This window comes from Camelina sativa, chromosome 6, assembly GCF_000633955.1.
Source record: "Camelina sativa cultivar DH55 chromosome 6, Cs, whole genome shotgun sequence".
Classification (NCBI taxonomy): Eukaryota; Viridiplantae; Streptophyta; class Magnoliopsida; order Brassicales; family Brassicaceae; genus Camelina; species Camelina sativa.
Window position 1 is genome coordinate 18,869,176 of NC_025690.1, and position 22,588 is coordinate 18,891,763.

The window sequence follows — 22,588 nt, forward strand, 5'->3', positions numbered from 1 at the left end:
ATTTGCAGATTTTTTCATGTATTTCAGGTGTAGTTCGGATTTCGGTTCGGGTTTTGGTTGAGTTTGGATACACTTTACCCGAAACCGAATAGAACCCGTTTTTTCGGGTTTTTTTCGGGTTCTGAAAATTGTAACCCAAACCGACCCGAACCGAACCGAACCCAAACATAGTAAAATATCCAATAGGTTCTGTTTTCCATTACCCATTAACCCGAACCCGAATGGGTAACCCGAATGCCCAAGACTAATACCAATATATATCTTAAAACCTTTCAATCCAAACAAAAGTTAGTCGAACTAATACCCGTTTTCTAAAAATGACATTAAAAATTTGTACTCTTTAAAAAAAAAAAATGGTGAATCTTTTATTTTATTGAAACAATTGAGGTTTGTAGTTTAGTGATTTGTACTTACCATGTTTCTACTACTATGTCATAATTTAAATTCTTAAGAGTGAAGAAAATGTTTCTATTTTAGTTCTTGAGTTTATATGTGGTGTTTGTCCAAAAAAAAAAGTTTATATGTGGTCATAAAATAACTAAAAAGTGATGTGTAAAGTTTGAAGGATTTGACAAAACTAATAAAACAGAACTATACAACAATTCGAAAACACAAGCAACACCGCGTATATAAGAAAACTGCGATTGTAAAATTATGTATGTCATGGTCGTATATGCAATGTGTTTAATGGGCACACTTTGAAGGTGAACATAGTGATAGTCCACATCATGAGTCCGGAATGCATTTGAATTCACATACCCATTAAGTTTAGGAAAAGGTTATTCCGTCAAATATATTGCTTCAACTTTATACAAAAGCTTTGAATGGTTGTACAATATGCTCCAAAGCACACTAAAATTAGACTAGTCTGCACTTAATTTACCATTCACCATTGCATACCAGTATGCATTGTTGCATACTAAAAATTTCCATACTAGTATGCATTTAAGCGTACAACTCCATACCATTGTAAATTCACTATTGATCTGCATTTTTCATTCTGCTCTTCAAAAGCTCCATACTAATATAAACTCCATACTAATCTGCTCCGTACCACAATTCAATGTTTTGCATACCAAAATATTGGTATGCATTATCCGGTTTACTCCATACCTTACAACCATTCAAAGCCAGAATCTATTGGGCAATTTTTGACTCTAAATTTATCATCAAATTCATACCAAACAAAGCTACATTAGTAGTATACTTTCCAAAACATGAGTTCATATTCAAAAAAATAATAATCATTTTGGTACAACAATACTTTCAATCACACTTTTCATTTCTTTGCTCAGTATTATTTCTAATCACTAAAACAACGTAACCCTAGCAAATAACCTATACACAGAGACGTCCAAAAACACTAAAGACGATGATGCTCTAAGACAAACATCCACCCAAAAACATTAACTAAACTGTGGTTTGTTGTCCAGCAGGAACCTTACTCAAGATCTACCATTACGAGCAGAAGCAGCAATGGCTGATTTCTCCGACCGGAGGCTGGAACTTGCTTCTGAAGTGTTCTCATCAGAGGATTCCTCCTCCTCCCCCTCCTCCTTGTGCTCTCCATTTTTCTTCTTGGCATTGAGAAACCGACCACCACATCCTCTTGGCCGTCTTATAGCATGTAAATGACGAGATTCATGCATATACGGCTGAAAAACAAGAACATGTTAGAAAGGAATCAACTAAAGAATTTACAGGTTCAACCTGCCAAGGAGTTCACCTTCTTTGACTTAATGTCTCTATTTCGTGCCTCAAGTTTTGCCCGGGATTGCCTGCGCCTGAGTATACCGTGGTATTGTTTTGCGTTAACAAAAACAGGCTCCTCTACTGCATCACATTGCAATGGAACCCCTGGTTGCTGCATTCCCATTAACTGCAATTGGACCTGACAAAAAAAAACTCTTTTCAATAAAACATAAGCACGTTTCAATATCAAGAAGCCGACATAAGGGGGGAGTAATAATACATACCCCAGGATAGGGATGTGGAAGATACTGTTGCTGTGCAAAGACGCTTCTATAGTAAGGATCTGGATACGGGTAGAGCCCATGTGCCTTCAACACCAACACAAACAAAAGGTAAAAAACCATAGACTCGTAGATCTCAACTAGAAAACAATGAAAAGCTTAGCATTCCTTGGAATCATTACTATCTCAAAGCTTACACAATTCGCACTAAAAGTCTAAAATTTGCAGAAAAGGTGATAATCAAAGCCTTCCAGCTTGAATTAGTTCAAGCAAAAGTCGAGATTTTGACATTGTAAATTTCAAAAACAAAAGCGAGAGATGATCGGATATAAAGCACTTGGACAACAAAGGTAGGTAAAGCACACAAAACTAAAACCAAACATCGTATAACCAAAGTCAAGATCATTTCTTCCAACTTTTACTTGAGAGAATGTGGTTTAGAGAAATTACCACGGGCTCTGAGTAGGCAGAGGTTGTATCAATAGATTCAGAACTTCGTCCTGAAGGAACCGGTGGTCGGGTTTGGGAATCAGGACGTTCTTCTTGCTTCCCATGACTATCATTCTTATCTGGCAAACCAAAGAATCAATTAGAAAAGATAAACGTTGAAAAGAGAGAGCATAAGAAGAAGACGGGATGTTTCAGAAAGAGAGACAAAACCAGAAAGCTCATGAACTGAAGAAGTCATGTTTCATGAGACTGCCCTAGTTATAGCTTCCAGGAACAAACCTGAAACAACAACCACAACAAAAGCACAAAAGTCAGTACCAAAGCCAAGAATTTGAGAATCAGAATTCAATAACCAAACAAAAAAAAACACAGAGTTTGAGAAACACAATTCAATCACAACCCTACAATTTAAACCAATCCCAGAACAAGAAAAGACCAATCTTTAACCTCTAATTTCACAACCCAGCTTACACAGCAAAAGCAGTTTTACAGGAAACGAGATACATACAGTACAAAAGTTAGTAATTTCAAAAAATCTGGTGGGAGAAAAAGAACAACCTGAATTTTAATCTTTATAAAGAAATATAAAGCTGATTCAATCAATCTCTGGATCTTACGCTCAGAATATCGTTAAAGGTCTGGTCTTTTTTTTTTTTGTTTCTAGTAATAAGGAAGAAGACGAAATGACGAACAGAGGCCTAAACCGGCTAAACCCAAAGAACACTGCGTGACGTTTTCAGGTCAGAGCCTATTACACTTCATAGCGTTCTTCTCCAATACTTATAAACGTCATGCTGTTTCTTTGTTTGAATACTCAGCGAGTCCCCACTCTCACTGCTGATTGGTCAACTCAAATGAGTTGGAGTGAAAAACGACAGGACGTGCAATAGTAAGAAAGGAGGCAAATACAATGAGGACAAGTGGCGAGACAGCGATCGAGATTGTAGGTAAAGACGGGCAGATCTGAAAAAGCTGCCCGAATAATGTTCTCAATTGTTCAACTCCACTAGTTTTTTGCTTGGCCCAACTTCTGCCCGTTGCCCCCACACTCGTGAGTCATCGAAGAAGCGTCGGTATCGAAACCGAAGAAGATTCCTCCGTTTCGCTTTTGGTTTTGTTCGAATTTTAGAGACAATTAAACCGAGTGTAAATTCAATTTAGATTGGTTTGGTTTCGGTACACGGATGGAAACAAAAACCTTTTATAGACAAATGGAATAAGTGACTGACTCATAACATCTTCACAAAACACGTTTCATGTAATTAAAAAGTCTTTTTTAAGTTTTGGATAATAATTCAGAAGACTTTTTGGGTTTTGGGGTTATAAATATCGGTTAGCATAATCTATAGCATTGAGATAAACTTGAAAGAAGGATTTAACAACACTACACTCTAACCATAATCTATATATATATATAGGACCAAAATCTCATATCCTAGTCGATGATTCAACAAAAAAAAGGACTATTTAAACATATAAAAGCAAAAGAAGAACTGAGCATCACTACTGTATATATCTTTCACTAATGATATACAGTATAAAAGCTATGTTAACTACGTACTTAATCTGGTGTAAACTAAACGAAACAGTCGTTCATTCACATATAACACATATACTGTATATCATTAGTGAAAGAATTGTTCAAAAATTCTACCGCAATTTTCTTGTGTTTTTTCAAAATATTTAGATCATTGTGATTCTGAAACTATATAACTTATATAGTATTGTTAAGACGTTTTTGTCCATCTTTTCTAGTGTTATCATTTCTTTGAAAGGAAACTTAGAATTTATATTAAAAAAAAAAACAAAAGAAGCAAAAGAAATAAAGATGAGACAAAATACATAAACTGGATAGAAATAAAGATAAGGATGAGCTATTCTTTACTAAATGTTAAGTTAAGAATCCAACTATGGATCAAGTGTTGTTTTGCCTTGTTCCATGTTTCCAAACTCCAAAGTAGGCTTCTTGAACATGTTCTCTCCAATGCTTTTAGTTTCAAATCATGTTTTATCATTTTCTTCTTCTTTCAATTGCATCTAAAATCTATGAAATATAGAAATATCGAGTTTCAAACATCTACAGATGGGAAAAAATGTCATTTAAACAATGAACTTTCAAATTTTGGCCATTTAAACCATGAACTTTGTTGTAGGCCATTTAAAACATCAGCTTTTATTGATTAACTTTTTTAATCATGAAGTTTCGTTGACCAAGCCAAAAAGGCATGACGTTAAATCTGATAATTGACCTACTAACAGATGTTACTATATCGTTAATCACTATGTTACTAACAAAACGACGTCGTTTAAATGGAAGTTTTAATTCGAAAAAATGTTATTTAAACCATGAACTTTTAAATATAGGCCATTTAAACCATGAACTTGTAAATATATGTCATTTAAAACATGAACTTTCAAATTTCTGTCATATAAACCATGAACTTGCCTTCGGCGTTCGGTGAAATCTAAACAACCTGAAAATTTTGGTTATCGAAGAAAACTGAAAAGAGAAAGCCTAACCGTTCGGCGCAATTGATTTGGATAATCGGATTTTGATTTGGTTCGGACCGACTGGTTTATTAGAAACCGCAGAAGTATATAAGCCTAGTATAGTTTATCTCTTCTTTCTTTGACTCTTTCTAATCATGCGATTCTGAAAAAGAGAAAGAAAAACATCAATTAATCCTTCTTTTTTGATCTTTGTCATATATTTTGTGTCTTTTTGTATTTGTCTTGAGACTTTTTATTTATTAGGACACTACGATAGAGTTTGAAGGATTGATCATCTTGTTTAAGGACACTACACTAGAGTATGAAGGCTTAATCACTTTTTTCATCTATTATGGTTTAAATGACATAAATTTGAAATCTCATGGTTTAAATGACATACATTTACAAGTTCATGGTTTCAATGGCCTATATTTAAAAGTTCATGGTTTCAATGACATTTTTCGAATTAAAACTTCCATTAAAACGATGTCATTTGGTCAGTAACGGAGTGATTAACAGCATAGTAACGTCTGTTAGTAGGTCAATTATCGGATTTAACGTTATGTCTTTTTTGGCTTTGTCAATGAAACTTCATGTTTAAAAAAGCTAATCAACAAAAGTTGATGTTTTAAATGGCCTACAACAAAGTTCATGGTTTAAATGGCCAAAATTTTAAAGTTTATGGTTTAAATGACATTTTTCCCTCTACAGATATAAGGGAATTTACCAACTAAAAGTCTAAAACTACCAACAAATTCATTTTAAGCCTTACAATAATATCACAATGTATATTTTTAATATTTCAAGATCAACCATTTTCACAAAAAAATCTAGATATATTACCCAAAATATAGATGCGGAAATTTTAAATTATCTTCCTAAATCAAAAATGAATTGAAAGTTTCATACTACACAAACAATATCCTTCTCAAAGAAGCTACAGACCAAAAGAAAGTTAGAATTCCAAAAGAGAGGTTATAAATCTATATTATGAAAGTTGGTTAACTCTCTCCATCCTTCTGCCACATCAGCCATGGAGAAAGTGTCACATGTCCATCCTTCTTTATGTTGTTTGACTAATCATTTTCTGTCTTTTTTTGCTTGATTTTCGTAGTAACTCACACTTTGACCATTTTCGTCTTCCCTTGCTTTAGTAACTGCTCCTTTAAAATATCACTCATATCCTGCTGTTTTTATCACCAATGAGACTTGACTTTAGAATATAGATTAGAATGCTAAAGATAACAGAGGACTAAACTTCCTAAAGAAAGAAAATTGTCTTATACTAATGTTAAGACAATCTTAACATCATCTAGAAATTGTCTAATTGGAACTGGTTAGTATACTTATTGTTCCAAATAGCTGATGGGTATAACATGTGGCTTTGTAAGCTTCTCAAGAGTCTATATCCACACATAGAACAAAATTATATTGGTTGTAACTGTTTATTTTTTGTAGCTTACCTATACTATGTTAATGCATTAGTAATGAATTTTTATCTTTTGCTCAAAATAGATTACAAGTTAGTTTCTTAATTATGGGCATGCTATGTTTTGCTTAATGTTTTCTTTAATTATTCCTATATTTCTTGCTTTGGTATGATGTATCAGATTTGAAAAAAACAAATTCTTATAGCAGGAGTCGTGAATATATAGAGAAAGATGTTTAATTAGTTCTTCTAATTATAGTTTGTAAGTGATTGTATACATTCTCATTCGATAACAAACAAAAAAAATGAAAATTCTCTCTTAAGTTTACATTGTTGTGTTGTTCCTTCTCTGCAAACTTTTTTTCTATGACTCTATCTGCTCAATTATACTCAAGATTGCAAGTTCATTCTCACTATGGCGAACCTTAAGGATTTTTTTCTTTGAGTGGTGTTGTTTCTAAATTTCTGTATTATGTATATAGGGCCGGTATGTGTGTTTTTAAATGTAATCTTACTATAGAATAAGAAGAAACTGGCCATTTTGTGTTTGATTCTTACAAGGTTGAATAAATTATAAGACTTGAGAATTAACCAAATTTACTATAGTTTTTTTCTTACTGCTAAAGTGCCAGAGAATAAGAAGATTCAATCATGTGTGGTGGCTACTCCAAATTTTCAGTCATATGATATGATATTGATCATCATGGTTTGTGCTTTCATTTTTTACTACTCAATACATAATATGATACTAACAGTGAAAATGTAATTGTTCATATCGCCAAAAGATAACCCGTGCAGTGCGCGGGTATTCATCTAATAAATATAAATTTATGGCTGGATTGGTTTAACTCTGAGACACTTTTTAATAGTACTCTTTTAAAAGAATTTAGATAATATAATTATTGGATTAGGTGGACTGGACTACAATGATTTTGTATTAGGTAGAACCTTAATGACTATGAGATCTACTGATCATTATGATTTAACCAAAATTCTGTCGAATTTGCATAAAATTAAGTTTTACCAACACATTTTAAAGAATATTAAAATTATATCAATCATACTATATGATATAAGTTGAACCATTAAATTTTATCTAACCCAATGAAGTAAGTATTGAACTTTGGAATTAATGGATTGACTCCAACAACTCACAAAAACATATACACAATCCATGATGAACTTTTAATTTGTTGGAAATTGTTTGACCGATTTAAACATGGTCTATATCTTGCATAAAAATAAAATTAAGACTCGTCAACAAAATGTTAAGCAGAAAACAATGACTAGAGTCAAACACATACTATAAGATTGATTATACAAACATACACAATGTGAATTGTGAAGGGAATACAAAAGACAACAAAAATAGAGGGGTATTTTGGTAAAATCGAGAAAAGGAGCTGGCACTTAGCTTTGTTCTCGAGAATCTCGGAGTCTCCCGCTCCGGTCTCTCTCAGGTGTGTCGTAAGCGCCTCTCTTTCGCCTTTTCTCCCCTTTTCTATGCGTTTTCTAAGGAAACCCTAAAACGCTGCCAACCGAAGAAACCGTTGGAAATCGAAGCTGTGTTAGCTCTTCTCAAAGCTACTTGTAAGTTTGCTTCTCCCTTATTTTGGTTATGCCCAGTTAAAGTTTTGATTTTTATTTTTCTAGGATTTGTAATATCTCAATTCATTAGATGGGTTCCTCCTGTTTCTTATGGAATTGGTCTTGATTAAGAAACCATGAACCTTTTGTTAATTCCAGTGTTGTAAAGTTTTGATTTTTAATTGAATTTTATTGGAATTGTTACTAAAGGAAACTGTTAAATCCCCCTCCCTTAGGGCTATTGTGAGAGAGAGTGGTTTTATGGAGGAAGAGGTTGTGATGGCGGCTGAGAATGGTAGTTTAGAGTTTCATGATGACAGTTTATCATCATCACTTGAGATTGATGATGGTCTTATTAAAGAGAATGAGAATCCTGATGTTGATTTCCTCGAGGATTTAGATTCTTACTGGGAGGATATTAATGACCGTTTGACTATCTCAAGAGCCGTCAGCGACTCCATTATTAGGGGAATGGTTACTGCAATTGAGTCTGAGGCTGCTGAGAAGATTGCTATGAAAGACCTCGAGTTGTCTAGGATTAAGGAGAGGTTGCTTCTGTACCATGTGGGTTCTGAAGAGAATGAGTCCCCTCTGATGCATGATAAAGCGTGTTTGGATACTCCAGATGAACTTACTCAGGGGTCTTTAGGCAGTCTTAAAAATGAAGCCAGAAAACAGTTGATGATGCTTGTTAAAGAACTCACCAATTTGAGAGAGTATATTCACATCAATGATTCAGGCGCCAACCTGGATGAGAAATTGGGTTTAGACAGCAGTCTGCATGAGACCAGGTCCAAAACTGTTGATAAAATGCTTGATTCCTTGAAGAGCATTCTAGAGACTGTGGTGAAGCGGAGGAATGATATGGAATTCCCTTCGTCGTGGCAGCATGAGCATGATTTTCGAAAAGAGATTGAAACTGTAGTGGTGACCAGCTTTGTTCGGAGTCTTAAGGATGAGTATGAACAGAGACTGTTGGACCAAAAAGCTGAATTTGGTGGTAATAGAAGTCTGATACTTGGGAATATCAAAGAGATTACTGGTTTGCGCCAGGAACTAGAGGCGATTCGTAAATCGTTTTTGGATCATGAAAATGGGGACATCGAGGCAGGGGAGGAAGGCGACCGGAAAAGAGTGGAGAAGTTGCACCGTAAGATGTCGGGAAGCCTTAATTCAGTTTCTTTAGTTAAGGATAACGGTAAGCATGAAGAGAGTTCTATTGACTTAATGCCGGAGAATAATGAGACTTTAAAGCACATGTCATGTGATGAGTTGATCAATCACTTCAAGATCGAGATGAATAAAATGAAGAGAGACCATGATTATAAAATACAAGACATGACAGAGCAATGTTTTACCTATAAGCGCAAGTATTTGAATTTACAGGAAAGGGGTTCTTTTACTTTTGTGGGGAAGGATAAGGAGCTAGAGGCGCTGAAAAAGAAGATCCCATTTGTCATCTCTAAATTGGATAAGATTCTGATGGAAGATGAAAAGTTGGTGTCTGAGGGTAAGCACGATGCTGATATCAAACGCCAAGTGGATTCTCTTCTTCTGGAAAATCGTCAACTTAAAGATTCACTTTCAGACGCTGCTGAGAAGATGTCACAGGTTTCCCAGGCTGAGGCAGATCATCAAGAGTTGATCCGAAAGCTCGAATCAGATGTTGAGGATTCTCGTGTTGAAGCTTCTATTTATAAAGATGTTTATGGGTGTTTTGTTGCGGAGTTAGTGGGTCAGATGAAATGTGCAAAACAGGAGACAGATTTAGAGCATTGTATGTTGAAAGAAGCATATGAGTTGATACTGGAAGATCTTGCGAGTAAAGAAGCCCGTGAAAGGAAGGATGATTTTGAAGACTCTTGTGTCGAGTCTGTCATGATGGAAGAGTGTTGTTCAGTCATATACAGAGAAACCTTGAAGGAAGCTCATAAGAAAATCGTAGAGTTAAACATGCATGTAACAGAAAAAGAAGAAACTCTGAGATCAGAGATGGTTGACAAGGAAAGACTGAAATTGGAGATTCATATGCTAGGGTGTCTCGTCAAGGAGAAGGAGAATTTAGTCCAAACAGCTGAGAATAGCTTGGCTACAGATAGAAAGAGATTTAAGTTAGTCTCTCACCAGATTAACGATCTGCAATCACAGATAGAACAGCAACAAACAGAGATTCATGATAAAAACGAAGCACTGAGAGTTGTTTCGGCACGCGAGTTAGAGAAAATAGAAGGTTATGAGACAAAGATATCCAAGTTAAGAGAAGAGTTAGAGTTAGCAAGAGAGGGTTTGAAGGAAATGAAAAATGAGAAAAGGAAAACAGAGGAGAAGTTATCAGTGGCAAAAGCAGAGAAAGAGACACTGGAGAAGCAACTTGTGTCTCTGGACTTGGTGGTTCCTCCTAAATTAATAAAAGGGTTCGACATTTTAGAGGGTTTGATTGCTGAAAAGACGCAAAAGACAAATTTTAGGTACTCTTTTATCTCTGTTTTCTTTCTTTACCTTTAGACATGGATATACAAGTACTTTATCACTTGGTTCAACAGCATGCAAATACTAATAGTGTGAGAACTTTCTTGGGACTTAGGTTAAAAAACATGCAGAGTCAATTGAGTGATCTGTCACATCAAATCAATGAAGTCAAGGGGAAAGCATCGACGTACAAGCAACGGCTGGAGAAGAAGTGTTGTGACCTCCAGAAGGCCGAGGCCGAGGTGAGTATCATTGCACCTATCGCAAGCTTAATACTCTTACATACAATAAAGTGTTTGCAATTTGTCATTCAAAAATAATGTGTGTATGGTTGTTGAATCACAGGTTGATCTTCTTGGTGATGAGGTTGAAACTCTCTTGGATCTTCTTGAGAAAATATATATCGCTCTCGATCATTACTCTCCAATCCTAAAACATTACCCTGGCGTAAGCGTTCTCTCTCTCTACACATTTTCTCCTAATCTATTTAAGATTGATTTTTGTATGATCAGACGATACTTATGACTTTGCAGATCATTGAGATCTTGAAGCTTGTCCGGAGAGAACTTAGCCGAGAATCAAAGAGACCATTAGATTGATAACTTGGATCTCTTCCACACTAGTTTATTTATGTCCCTTTTTGTACAAATCTCTCAGGATTATTTGATGTTGTTGATCTTTAGTTTTGTTTAGTAGATAGGGTTTGGAAATGTAGTAATGTATTGTCGTCAATCGCAATATGTGATTTTCGATCACTGAATCTTTTTATAATCTTATAATACAGTTAGATTACGTTAAGGAGAGATAAATCAAACATATTGAACTTGCAAGTTATGGAATCTGATCTTTTTTTTTTTTTCAAACACTCCATTATATTAACTATTAAGTTTAAAGGATTACAAGCTTCCCTTGAGAAACTGAACACACCAAATAAATTTACACAGGATAGATGACTTAGACATGTTGTAATCAAAGACAACAACCAAACTTTAAAACTAGGCATAAAACCGAAAGCACTACAAGCTAAATAAAAGGGGCCTAAAGCCCTGAAGATAGCGAGTTCCCACACAAGGTAAGGCCACTCGGATTGATAGATAGCAGTCCATTGCCAAATGAAATGACTAGGGGTTGATAATGACCAGATCGCCGATCCCATAACGACATATTGCCACACTGGAATACTAAGATTCCGACGGGTTTTAAAGCTCCTAACTCGCACTGATGACGAATCATCATCTCCCTGAACAGGGAGACATCATGTAGGGCGGGAACAAGTTCCCAAGAGCCGAAGGCCAGAGAAAGAGTCCATAACCGAGCCACCTTGCCACTCTTTGTTGATGAACCTAAAACAGATGGATAGCGGAGAACAAAAGCTAGAGGTAGACCATGAAAGCAAAAGAGTGGATTTGGGAGAAGAAAGTAAGAGCCAACAGAGAAGCCCGACATTTGCTTGAGTTTTCAAACAAAGAGGTAAGAGAAAATCATCTCTCAAACGATCAACGAAATAAGTCTCTCTTTCAAATATGAGGAAACATGAGATAGAACTCTATATATGAGGATCTGATCCACCAAAGACAAATGCAAAATCTAAACCTTGTGATCATAAGAAGTAACTCTATATATCCAATCCAGTGGAAAGATACAAAAATAGTATCGCCAATATAACTTGTGGTATGAGTTGTAGGCCTGATAATTTTGGTCTTCTTTGATGTAAACCGAATCGCTCGCCCCAAAGTGTCCTAGACTCAGGTTGGGGCCACAGACATGTGTTGGCATATTGAAGGCGTGATTGGTGGAGCTGACGTGTCGATGTCAGCATCATAGCACCGCTCAAACTATTTAAATCTTCAACTAGTCATGATCCTTCTTCTTCCTAGCTTTTTCGTCTAAGACCGCACCAAAAAAAAAGGAAAAAACTCATATGCAGGCAATATAATGGAGAAGACCATCAAGGTTAATTATTTCTTCTGTCTCGTGACTTTTCTTGTCGTTCAAGTTTATTGGGGTTAGTTCGTAATTGAGTTCTTGATACCTTACTTGCAGAACTCAACTCACAGTCCAGAGAAAATACTTGTGCATGCAGTAAAGGTAATCAATGATTGTAATCTGTCTATCTATATGATCTTTGACTTGATGAAAGGTTTTTTACTTGTATATCTAGAACCAGGAAAAAGAAGATCACTTACGTGTACAAGAAGAAACACCTCATAATGATGTTGTTGTTGTTGATGTTGAAGATGATGATTGTAATCATGATCTTGTTGATGTTGATGATAATGCTGACGATGATGAGGAAAATGAAAGATACTGTAAACGTGAGTTTGATCATGGATACCATCTAGTGAAGGGCCAAATGGGTCATAGCATGGAAGACTACATCGTAGCTGATACCAAAACCGTTAAAGGCCACAATATTGGGTTATACGCTATTTTTGATGGCCACTCAGGCCGTGAGGTTGCGGATTATCTGCAAAACCATCTATTTGATAACATCTTGAGTCAGGTTTCAAAAACAAAAACTCACTCATCCCTTACTCAAGAATATCTTATAAAATTTAAAGACTGTTGTTGTTTCTTGAAGCCGGATTTTTGGAGAAACCCTAAGAAGGCAATCAAGAGAGCATATAAGTCTACGGACGACTACATTCTCCATAACGTGGTTGGTCCACGAGGTGGCTCCACGGCTGTGACAGCTATAGTGATTGATGGGAAGAAAATTGTGGTTGCAAACGTTGGAGATTCAAGAGCAATCTTGTGTCGTGAAAGTGGTGTAGTCAAGCAAGTTACGGTTGATCACGAACCTGAGAAGGAGAGAGACCTTGTCGAGAGCAGAGGTGGCTTCGTCTACCAAGAAGCAGGTCCCCTTCTTTTTGTGTCTTAATTGAAACGAAAAGAAAAAACAATGATTAGGTAATGACGAATCACCTATGTTCCTTATAATGTTTAGGTAATGTTCCGAGAGTGGATGGACAACTAGCAATGACTCGTGCGTTTGGAGACGGAAGGCTTAAAGAGCATATAAGTGTGACACCGAATGTAGAGATTGTCGAGATACACGATGACGCCAAGTTCTTGATCTTGGCTAGCGATGGACTTTGGAAGGTTTCTTCTGTATACTAGTCTCATAAGACTTACACCACAAATATTGGACTAATCTTGGTCGGTTTTCTCAATCAGGTGATGTCGAATGAAGATGTTTGGGATCAAATCAAAAAGAGAGGGAATGCAGAGGAAGCTGCGAGAACACTAATTGATAAAGCTTTGGCTAGAGGAAGTACAGATGATATCTCTTGTGTAGTTGTTTCTTTCCTTCAGTCCATCGATTAGATAATTTAGGTCTCTCCTATCGTTCCTTTAAGTGATCACAATTCGAAAGAGAAAAAAAAAACATAGTTTCATACAATAATAAGTTCCAAGCTGAATCACTGTTACATATTTGCTTCAAAATTGCGTTTATTAAAAAATCACAAGGATTCAGGACTCGTGGAGGGTCTGATTCTGGAAGGCATTCTTAAAAGCCTGTCTCTTTCCATCATCTGATTCTTGAAAGAGTGCTTTGGGGTTATGGACATCTTGTTCATGGCATAATCAACATCCTCATCCTCGCCTTCTTCACTGTCCTCATCTCCATTCACGATTACCTCAGCATCAAAATCATCTTCTTCATCTTCGTCGTAGGGAGCTCTCACCATTGACCAGTAGATGAAATTCGGGGAGATAAAGCTAAACATCATCCAAGAAGATGCAGAAACAGAGTCAAGGTCAAGAACATTAGCCTTCATTTAAGATTCTTGCAAAAGAGTATCAGTGCAATGGTTTTAAGATAGTGATGAACCTGTTTGAGGATTTGAGCAAGCAAGGATCAAACGGGAAGAAAGTTTTAAGCTTATCACACCCGCCAAAAGAACCGGAAAGCTCAGACTCAAGTTGGTTATTGAAAATGAACGAGTCGGAGACGATGAACAGACCATCTGCTTTAGCTTGTCTAAGGAACTCCGCTACCACAGATGGAATGCATACCTAGTCCCAAAGCAAATTCGCTTATCATGCAATTAATAAGTTGGATCACTTCCAAATGACAGCTGAGCATATGTGACGAAAAAATAACTCACACTTAATGGGTCTAGTTTGTGCGTTAAAATTGACTCCAATGGTGTAAGCTCGGACCGTAAGCGAGGAACATCCAGGATAGACCTCATCCGGAAGCAGAGCACATACATGATTGCCTGTGGTCACAGAACAGATTCAAATGACGGTTTCAGCAACTGTAACCACATTTTGAAGACTCTTTGAAACTTGAAACTTTAAAGGACATATCACAAAATATATTTTCCAGCATGAAATAGCAACGGGATGATTGTAGAATTTTGTGACAGGTGGAGCTTGAGCTTGTAAGCTATACATACCTGGCATCCAGAGAAGAAAATAAGATGTGCTTCAGGCCTAATATCACCATTGCAAGTTCTGCAGTAACCCACACACTCATCCATCAACCTACAATGTTTTAGACACAAACAAAATCAATGTTAGAAGTTACAACAAACGGAAGCTTCAATAAGATCAAATGATTATGTTTAAGGTAACATTTTGTAGAAATCCCTTCCACCTTTTCAACATGCTAGCCACAAAGGAAACAGGCAAAAACTTTCCGCGAGCCAAGAAGCTAGCAAGATAAGCCACCGCACTCCTTCTGTTGATGGGGAGAAACAAAAGCACAACCAAATTGTGATTAGAACAATAACAAAGCATGGCATGCCGCATGCAGCGAATAAGAAAATTTCGATTATGAAAGAGGACGGGGTACTTGCCTGGTAGCTGGAGACTTGCGGCTGGAGAGAAAAATGTCCATCAACTTGCTTGCAAATTTCACACCACAATTCTCAGGATCGAGTGAGCAGGCATAGAACATCAGAAACTGCAGATTATATCGAAAGTGAGTGTAAAATGAGACATCTCATGTCGACCTTGCTAGATTCTGGAAGAATGATGTTCAGAATTATGCAAAATATGATAATTATGTGGCCTACCTGGGAGAATTTTGATTTGTATGTGTCCAGAACGAAATTCTCAAATGACTGAAAGAGGAGTTCAAACACCTAAGCCAACCAAAATCATTAGAAAAAATCAGAACGGCTAAGAAGATTTTGTGAGTCCATTAAGAAAAGTATAGATATTTCAACGAGGTCCCATTTTGTGTCATACCTCATCCAACCGACCATCATTTTGACAGGATTCAAGATGCTCAAAAGCTATGACCATCAATTTGTCCAACAACTCGGAGACGACAATACTTCCACCTGATGTATCCTGACTTAGAGGTCCTACTGGAAACTGCAATATATAATCAAATCCAAACTCTCGTAAAACAGCAAAACGAATGTTCCTACTAACTTGTTCCCTAGCAACTTTTAATCATACCAAAAGAAAACATAAATGATTAAAACAAACATAAGCTACCTCGTCTCCTTCATCGATGGTGCCTTCAACTGCATCTTCAAGTTCCATATCGAACATGCCTCTAGAGTCATCTTGTGGAATATCATCCCATCCAATCTCTACCTACAGGGATACACCAGCATAGCATTCAAACACCAATACCACCACACTTACTGACCTCAATTGTATATATTCATAATAATCTGTCTACTTACATCCAAATCTCGCAGTCTCTCCATCACCACATTTAGAATCACGCTGCCACCAACTCGCCCGATTGAGCTATTCTCCAACTTTAATAAGTTCTCCACATATATCACCATCAACTGCAAGACGGGTAAGATATATTTTTCTTATGAGTTTATCGCCAGTATGAGCTTGCGACTGCAAATTTACCAAAAAGAAAGACTCACAAGGTCCTTTCTGTGTATTTTGGGCATGTTCTGAGAGAGCATTGGCACTAATCTTGAGGGAGTAAGAGGAACCAAAATAGATATTTTCAGAAATGCTGCATGCACCCGAGCAAAAACTTCTGTCTTCTTGTTTAGTATACGGGGGTTCGAAAGATTTTTTATTACCCAAGGAGGTGGAAGAAAATTCTTTATGAGCATATTCAGACAAGAGTCCAGATATTTTCCACTAGTGACAGCCTGTGATGGAAAAAGAGGCAAAACATAAATTGTATACCTCCTCATCTAGTTTAATAACAATAGACATAAAAGTGTTGAGTTGTGTACCAGTGATATGACTAGGTTCACCAATGCATCCATGACATTAGGGTTGTGGTCCCACAATTTCATTCCAAAAAGCTAGACATGGCAATTGGGATGAAATCCAGGGTAAGAGGTGGAAGGATGCATCTTAAACTAGTTAAGCTGAAAGCAACTGTTAGCTTGAATAGAAAATTACCGCAGAAAGAAGCTTATAATGGTGAACGATATCTATGCAAGACACAGAGCATGATAGAGCCTTCAAGACTGTCTGCAAGTTGAATTGAACAATGAAAATACTTCAGCAAACAGAAAAAAGAAAAATGAATAAAAGAAAAGAGAATTGATTGCCATACAAAGAATAGAACACACCTCAAGCTGCGCCACTGCATCAAAATCAGCACGAAAGTCTTTCACGTCCCTGCTCATAACTTCAACAATCTCATTGTAAAGGTCTGAGTCACCCTAGCATTATCAAAGAAATAATAAACTAGTATCAAGAAGCATAACACATAGAACATCAACATATATATATATATATACGCAAAACACATAAGCAGCAGAGGAAAGAAGCAAGAGTTAATACAAGACTCACAGTTTGGACAGAGGTAAGGGCCTTTCTCAAGGTCTGCACCAAATTCATGTCAGATAAATCAACATTCTCCACAAGGTCCGATGCATATAGGCTCGACGAATCATTTAGAACCTCCACTGCCCCCATCCTCAACCGAACTTTGTTGTAAACGGGTGCTGCTGCTGCTACTTCAACTTGGCCAAAGTACGGAACTTTCCTGATGGAAAAGATGAGTAATTCATAAATCTCTAAAACTTCCAACATTAACTTACAAACAAAGGCAACCCATAAACACTCAATTAAGCTTACTAGAAACAAAATCAGTTAAAAGTCTAGTTCGAATTTCAGACCAGGAAAAAAATTCTATGTACCAACGGTGAGAATAGGGATAGGGAGAGCTACAACAATCAATATAACCAAAAACACACTACAGAAACGTTTCAACCCCCTAAAAAATACACAAAATGGAACGGTGAGAGAACTAACAAAAGATGAGTAATTGAATTAGCTTATGCTATTCACCTACCTACCTCCGTCGGCTTAGGCTTCACTCCGCGAAACTTTTTTATAAGTCTCCGGAGATTTTATTTTTCTCTTTCTTGAAGAGAGAAAGAAGCAGACTCTGATGAAAGACGGCGAGAATCGAAAAATAAAGGGAGACGTTAGGGTTCTCTCTCTCGCACCTTTTTTTCTTTTTCTTTTCTCTATTTCTTTTTAATCCGACGGACCTGCTCTCTCTATATTTCAATTAATTATCCCACTTTATTGTTTTTTTTTGTTTTTTTTGTCTTTATAGCCATTTTTATCATTTAATTGTTGGTAAAAATTATGAAATTACACCAAAATTAGGTTTGTGTCGTGACAAACTATCACACGTAGACATCGTTAAAGAAATAAAAATAAATAAATAAAGGTCAATTTGCCTAATAACCAAAATCCTGAATCAAATTAAGTAAATAGCATATAATTCCAAAAAATTAGAAAAAAAGGATAAGGGGTAGACAAAATTACTATTTTAGTGTTTTCGTGATAAAGATAGTAGTGAAGGGTGGCGGCGGTCCGGTGACCGGTGGCGACGGTCCGGCAATAGTGGTCCAGCATTCGGTGATAGTGGCCCGGTGACTGGCGGTGGTGGTCCAGCATCCGGTGACTAGGCGACGACTAGCGGCGGTAGTGTCGGTGGCCTGAGGTCCATCATTCTGGCGGCCAGAACTGGTGGTATGAGGCTAAGGGTGATTGTGGTAAGGAGGTGGGATGGTGGTGATAAGAGAGTGACTATGGTTGTGGTGGTAAGGGTAAGGGTAATATAGTATATAATATAGTTTATATAGAGTATATAATAAGTATATGGTTCCTATAGTTAGATAATTAATTTTTGTTTTTTTCTTGGTTTCTTTTGCCAATTCCCCTAAAAAATCCATGCCCACAATAAGTCATAACCATAATTAAATGCGACCTCAAACCAAACCAGATATATATAAACCGAAACGAGAAATGATTAGGAATTTAGGACCAAACCAGCAAATACCTCATCTTCTGTTTACACACATACACTCTCACAAATTAGTTATCATTACAATTTACACCCAAAACAATACCGTAAAACAAGAGACAAGAGAACAATCAAAGCCAGCGAATACGAAAAGAGAAAACAATATTCTTTTGGTTTAAACATGATCTAAATATCTCAAGCATCGAGCTCAGCATCTTCATCCTCTTCTTCATACTCGTCCTCATCGGCTGTAGCATCTTGGTATTGCTGGTACTCAGCCACGAGGTCGTTCATGTTGCTCTCTGCTTCAGTAAACTCCATCTCGTCCATTCCTTCTCCTGTGTACCAATGCAAGAAAGCTTTTCTCCTGAACATCGCTGTGAACTGCTCGCTCACCCTTCTAAACATCTCTTGAATCGAAGTCGAGTTACCGATAAAGGTCGATGCCATTGAGAGACCCTTTGGTGGAATGTCACAGACACTAGACTTAACGTTGTTTGGGATCCATTCAACAAAGTATGATGAGTTTTTGTTCTGGACGTTGATCATCTGTTCGTCTACTTCTTTTGTGCTCATTTTGCCGCGGAACATTGCTGATGCAGTTAAGTAACGTCCGTGTCTTGGGTCAGCAGCACACATCATGTTTTTGGCATCCCACATTTGTTGGGTCAGTTCGGGCACTGATAAGGAACGGTATTGCTGCGAGCCACGGGATGTGAGAGGGGCGAAACCCACCATGAAGAAATGGAGACGCGGGAACGGGATTAGGTTGACTGCGAGCTTGCGGAGGTCGGAGTTAAGCTGACCAGGGAAACGAAGACAGCATGTGACACCGCTCATCGTGGCAGAGATCAGGTGGTTTAGATCTCCAACTGCAAATGACCAAAGCAAAAACAAGTTCCTTGTTACATGTCAGAAAAACTTGGTGGTATAATTTTTTTTAACATATGTCTATTAAATCTGTAGAAATAAGATAAGGATTTTGAGATTTTCCTACGGTTTCAAAACCATGTCCAGATAATGATCAGCAATCTAAGAGTCAACATTAAACATTATACTTCTAAACGCAACTAGATAGAAGAGTCAAAAAAACCGGAGAAACATCTCTTCTTTGGTTGTTTGTTAGTGACTTAGTGATAAGTGATAACATAGAAGACTCCTAATAACGTACAAGAGACAATGACAGGAGACCAACCCAACTACTACCAGTATCAAATGGTTTATCAAGTTGAGGTAAATCTAAAGTAGATTACTATAATACATCATTTTAGAGTTATCACTTCTGAGTTCTGACTCTAATTCTGTTTTGAGATTTTCCTACGGTTTCAAAACCTTGTCCAGATACATCATACTTCTAAAACGCAACTAGATGAAAGAGTAGATAAAAAAAACACTACTTACAAGTTGGAGTGGCTAGCTTGAGGGTACGGAAGCAGATATCATAGAGAGCTTCATTGTCCAAAACCATACATTCGTCAGCGTTCTCAACAAGCTGATGCACAGAGAGAGTCGCATTATATGGCTCCACAACAGTGTCAGAGACTTTAGGAGATGGGAAAACTGAAAACGTGAGCATCATACGATCTGGATACTCTTCCCTAATCTTGGAGATGAGAAGAGTTCCCATTCCAGAGCCAGTTCCTCCACCCAACGAGTGACAAACTTGAAACCCTATTCAAGAACAAAATCACAACAATGTTTATGGAAGATACAATTTAGTATCCCAATTGATTAATACCTAATCAACTAAATGGCCACAGAACCATAATCAATAGATCTCTATGCGTCTCATCATCACTACCACACAAATCAAAGCTCGAGACGAATCGAATTGACAAAAAATTTCAAAAGGCGAGGAAGCAGAGGTAGTGATGAGTGAGAGCCTTACCTTGTAAACAGTCGCAATTCTCAGCTTCTTTTCTAACAACGTCGAGCACAGAATCAATCAATTCAGCTCCCTCAGTGTAATGACCTTTAGCCCAGTTATTCCCGGCGCCGGATTGGCCGAAGACGAAGTTATCTGGCCGGAAAATCTGACCGAAAGGACCAGATCTGATGGAATCCATAGTTCCAGGCTCAAGATCCATCAAAACGGCGCGTGGAACGTACCTTCCGCCGCTTGCCTCGTTGTAATAGACATTAATACGCTCAAGCTGGAGATCGGAGTCGCCGTCGTATTTCCCAGTCGGATCAATGCCGTGCTCGTTGCAGATCACTTCCCAGAACTTGGCTCCGATTTGGTTCCCGCATTGACCACCTTGGATATGAAGGATTTCTCTCATTTTTTCCCCCGCGAAAATTTTTCAAAAAAAAAATTATAGAAAACTGAGTTTTTGGAAGAGAGAAAACGAGAGACACCTTCTCCTACGCTTTGTTTTCTCGAAGGCGTTAGAGAACCAAACAAAAAAAAAAAAGTTTGAAGGGTACCGATTAAAATGCGGATGGTGGCTAGTTATATAGGAAGGGAAAATAAAAAACCAAGGGATATTTTTGGAACAAACAAAAAAACAATTGGTTGGTCTGTCTTGGAATGAGCTGTAACAAGTGACTGATCTGTAGAAAAGGATAGGGGATAGATTGATTACAAATTAATTTATTATTGTTATTATATAAAATCAGTTGTTGTGATCTTGTCACAGCTACTTGAAACTACAACTAACTTATCTTAATTATTAGGTTGTTTTTTCTTAATTATTAGAGTATTTACTATTATTATAACCAAACTGTAGTTGTTTTTGTAGATGAGATGGTTATAATTTGTTGGTGTGGTGGATTTTGCTGCCGGTAGAAACAGTTTTTCAAAAATTGACCACATCATATGCCATATTCTCCAATAGCGTATCCGACGATGAAAAATGTTTGCGGATGAGGGATCCAACAAAAACGTGCACCTAAAAATCCAAACCAAATGAAAACATTAGGATAAGTAGGTGTTCAGTCCGTTGATTTAGGATCGACATATACATCTAATCTAAGTAACATATTACAACGTATATCATATTTTTCTAACAAACCCTTGTTCAGTTCTATCTTTCGTTTTAAACAAACAAAATTTGATAAGTCATGTTGTCAAAGAAGCTCTATCTTTGAACGTCAGATTTGATCAACATATTCACATTATTTGTTGTTTTAATTCTTCGATCACGTATTTTCATTACATTTTCTCACATATTTTACGAACCAGCTAAATGGCTAATGGTAATCTTTTTTCAAAACTAATACTATGTAGAAAAGCCATTTAACCAATTAAACAATTTTGTTTATAGATAATTTTCTGTGTTGTATTTGGTAAATATTGGATTTTAAGCAATAGAGAAATATTCTTATTCATTTAACAAACAAAATAATATATAATCAAGACTTAAGATGATAGTGAGGCCAACTTAAGTTGTTGCCTTGACGCTGACAACATATTGGTACTTTGGTACGTGAATGATTCAACGTCAATATGATGATCATCATAAGAGTCCACATCAAAATCCTAAAAAGCATTTATATATTTTACTCCAATTAAAAAAATCAAAAGTATGATCATTATCTAACGGCCAATCTCCGAATTTAATAATTGACTAATACAGCATGTAATCTTCCAATGCATGAGCGTAATTTCCTAACTTTTTATATAAGTGAAGTTGAATTTGAATTTCAAAAAGAGAAAGAACAATCAAAACTGTTAAGTTGTGCTCTCATATAATTCAATCATAACGTTCTCATGGGTCTATCCGTCTATGGAAAATGATGGCTTTAAGTCAACAAATTATTTGAACATTTGTTGTTCGCTTTAAGTCTACACAAGACTAGAACTAGAATATTGAAATAAGCTTTTGGCTCACGTATGACTAATTTCCTAATTTTTCCTTTTTGTCAAAATTTCCTAAGTTTTGATATAAGTGAATATAAAATTTGAGACTAAAATTAAAAAAAAATGTCAAAACAGTAGTGTTAAATGTAGCAACGTGCAAAATATTGGGGGGGGGG

General features: G+C 36.7%; 5 protein-coding genes across 12 annotated transcripts; 2 read left to right on the forward strand and 3 right to left on the reverse strand.

The window, feature by feature from the left end:
• Window positions 1,175-3,087, reverse strand: LOC104792229 (nuclear transcription factor Y subunit A-4). Of its 3 annotated transcripts, none has more exons than XM_010518325.1 (6): window positions 2,982-3,087; window positions 2,634-2,702; window positions 2,424-2,542; window positions 1,977-2,060; window positions 1,727-1,891; window positions 1,175-1,655 (listed from the first exon to the last, which is right to left on the reverse strand). In XM_010518325.1, exons 2-6 carry the CDS (start codon window positions 2,659-2,661, stop codon window positions 1,446-1,448), a joined length of 606 nt encoding a protein of 201 aa, XP_010516627.1. In that variant the 5' UTR covers window positions 2,662-2,702; window positions 2,982-3,087; the 3' UTR covers window positions 1,175-1,445. The 3 variants fall into 3 exon arrangements, with proteins under 3 accessions (XP_010516627.1, XP_010516628.1, XP_010516629.1); XM_010518326.2 differs by lacking the exon at window positions 2,982-3,087 and adding an exon at window positions 2,871-2,974; XM_010518327.2 differs by lacking the exon at window positions 2,982-3,087 and adding an exon at window positions 2,895-2,925.
• On the forward strand, window positions 7,699-11,232 carry LOC104792230 (WPP domain-associated protein). Its single transcript, XM_010518329.2, has 5 exons — window positions 7,699-7,932; window positions 8,166-10,397; window positions 10,514-10,640; window positions 10,744-10,845; window positions 10,932-11,232. Exons 2-5 carry the CDS (start codon window positions 8,191-8,193, stop codon window positions 10,995-10,997), a joined length of 2,502 nt encoding a protein of 833 aa, XP_010516631.1. The 5' UTR covers window positions 7,699-7,932; window positions 8,166-8,190; the 3' UTR covers window positions 10,998-11,232.
• Window positions 12,269-13,794, forward strand: LOC104792232 (probable protein phosphatase 2C 28). Of its 2 annotated transcripts, none has more exons than XM_010518334.2 (6): window positions 12,269-12,351; window positions 12,442-12,486; window positions 12,560-12,901; window positions 12,980-13,256; window positions 13,346-13,500; window positions 13,576-13,794. In XM_010518334.2, the coding sequence occupies exons 1-6, from the start codon at window positions 12,334-12,336 to the stop codon at window positions 13,723-13,725; spliced, it is 987 nt and encodes a 328-aa protein (XP_010516636.1). In that variant the 5' UTR covers window positions 12,269-12,333; the 3' UTR covers window positions 13,726-13,794. The 2 variants fall into 2 exon arrangements, with proteins under 2 accessions (XP_010516636.1, XP_010516637.1); XM_010518335.2 differs by having other exon boundaries at window positions 12,566-12,901.
• Window positions 13,722-17,830, reverse strand: LOC104792231 (RNA polymerase I-specific transcription initiation factor RRN3). 5 transcript variants are annotated; one of them, XM_019246916.1, is made up of 16 exons: window positions 17,649-17,830; window positions 17,140-17,330; window positions 16,917-17,009; window positions 16,744-16,815; window positions 16,572-16,643; window positions 16,248-16,484; window positions 16,050-16,160; window positions 15,856-15,957; window positions 15,601-15,729; window positions 15,426-15,494; window positions 15,207-15,313; window positions 15,005-15,088; window positions 14,805-14,892; window positions 14,511-14,624; window positions 14,234-14,418; window positions 13,722-14,121 (listed from the first exon to the last, which is right to left on the reverse strand). In XM_019246916.1, exons 2-16 carry the CDS (start codon window positions 17,263-17,265, stop codon window positions 13,863-13,865), a joined length of 1,848 nt encoding a protein of 615 aa, XP_019102461.1. In that variant the 5' UTR covers window positions 17,266-17,330; window positions 17,649-17,830; the 3' UTR covers window positions 13,722-13,862. The 5 variants fall into 5 exon arrangements, with proteins under 5 accessions (XP_019102461.1, XP_010516635.1, XP_010516634.1 ...); XM_010518333.2 differs by having other exon boundaries at window positions 17,645-17,830; XM_010518332.2 differs by having other exon boundaries at window positions 17,140-17,335; window positions 17,641-17,830.
• On the reverse strand, window positions 18,593-21,019 carry LOC104792233 (tubulin beta chain). Its single transcript, XM_010518336.2, has 3 exons — window positions 20,499-21,019; window positions 20,012-20,281; window positions 18,593-19,482 (listed from the first exon to the last, which is right to left on the reverse strand). The coding sequence occupies exons 1-3, from the start codon at window positions 20,890-20,892 to the stop codon at window positions 18,806-18,808; spliced, it is 1,341 nt and encodes a 446-aa protein (XP_010516638.1). The 5' UTR covers window positions 20,893-21,019; the 3' UTR covers window positions 18,593-18,805.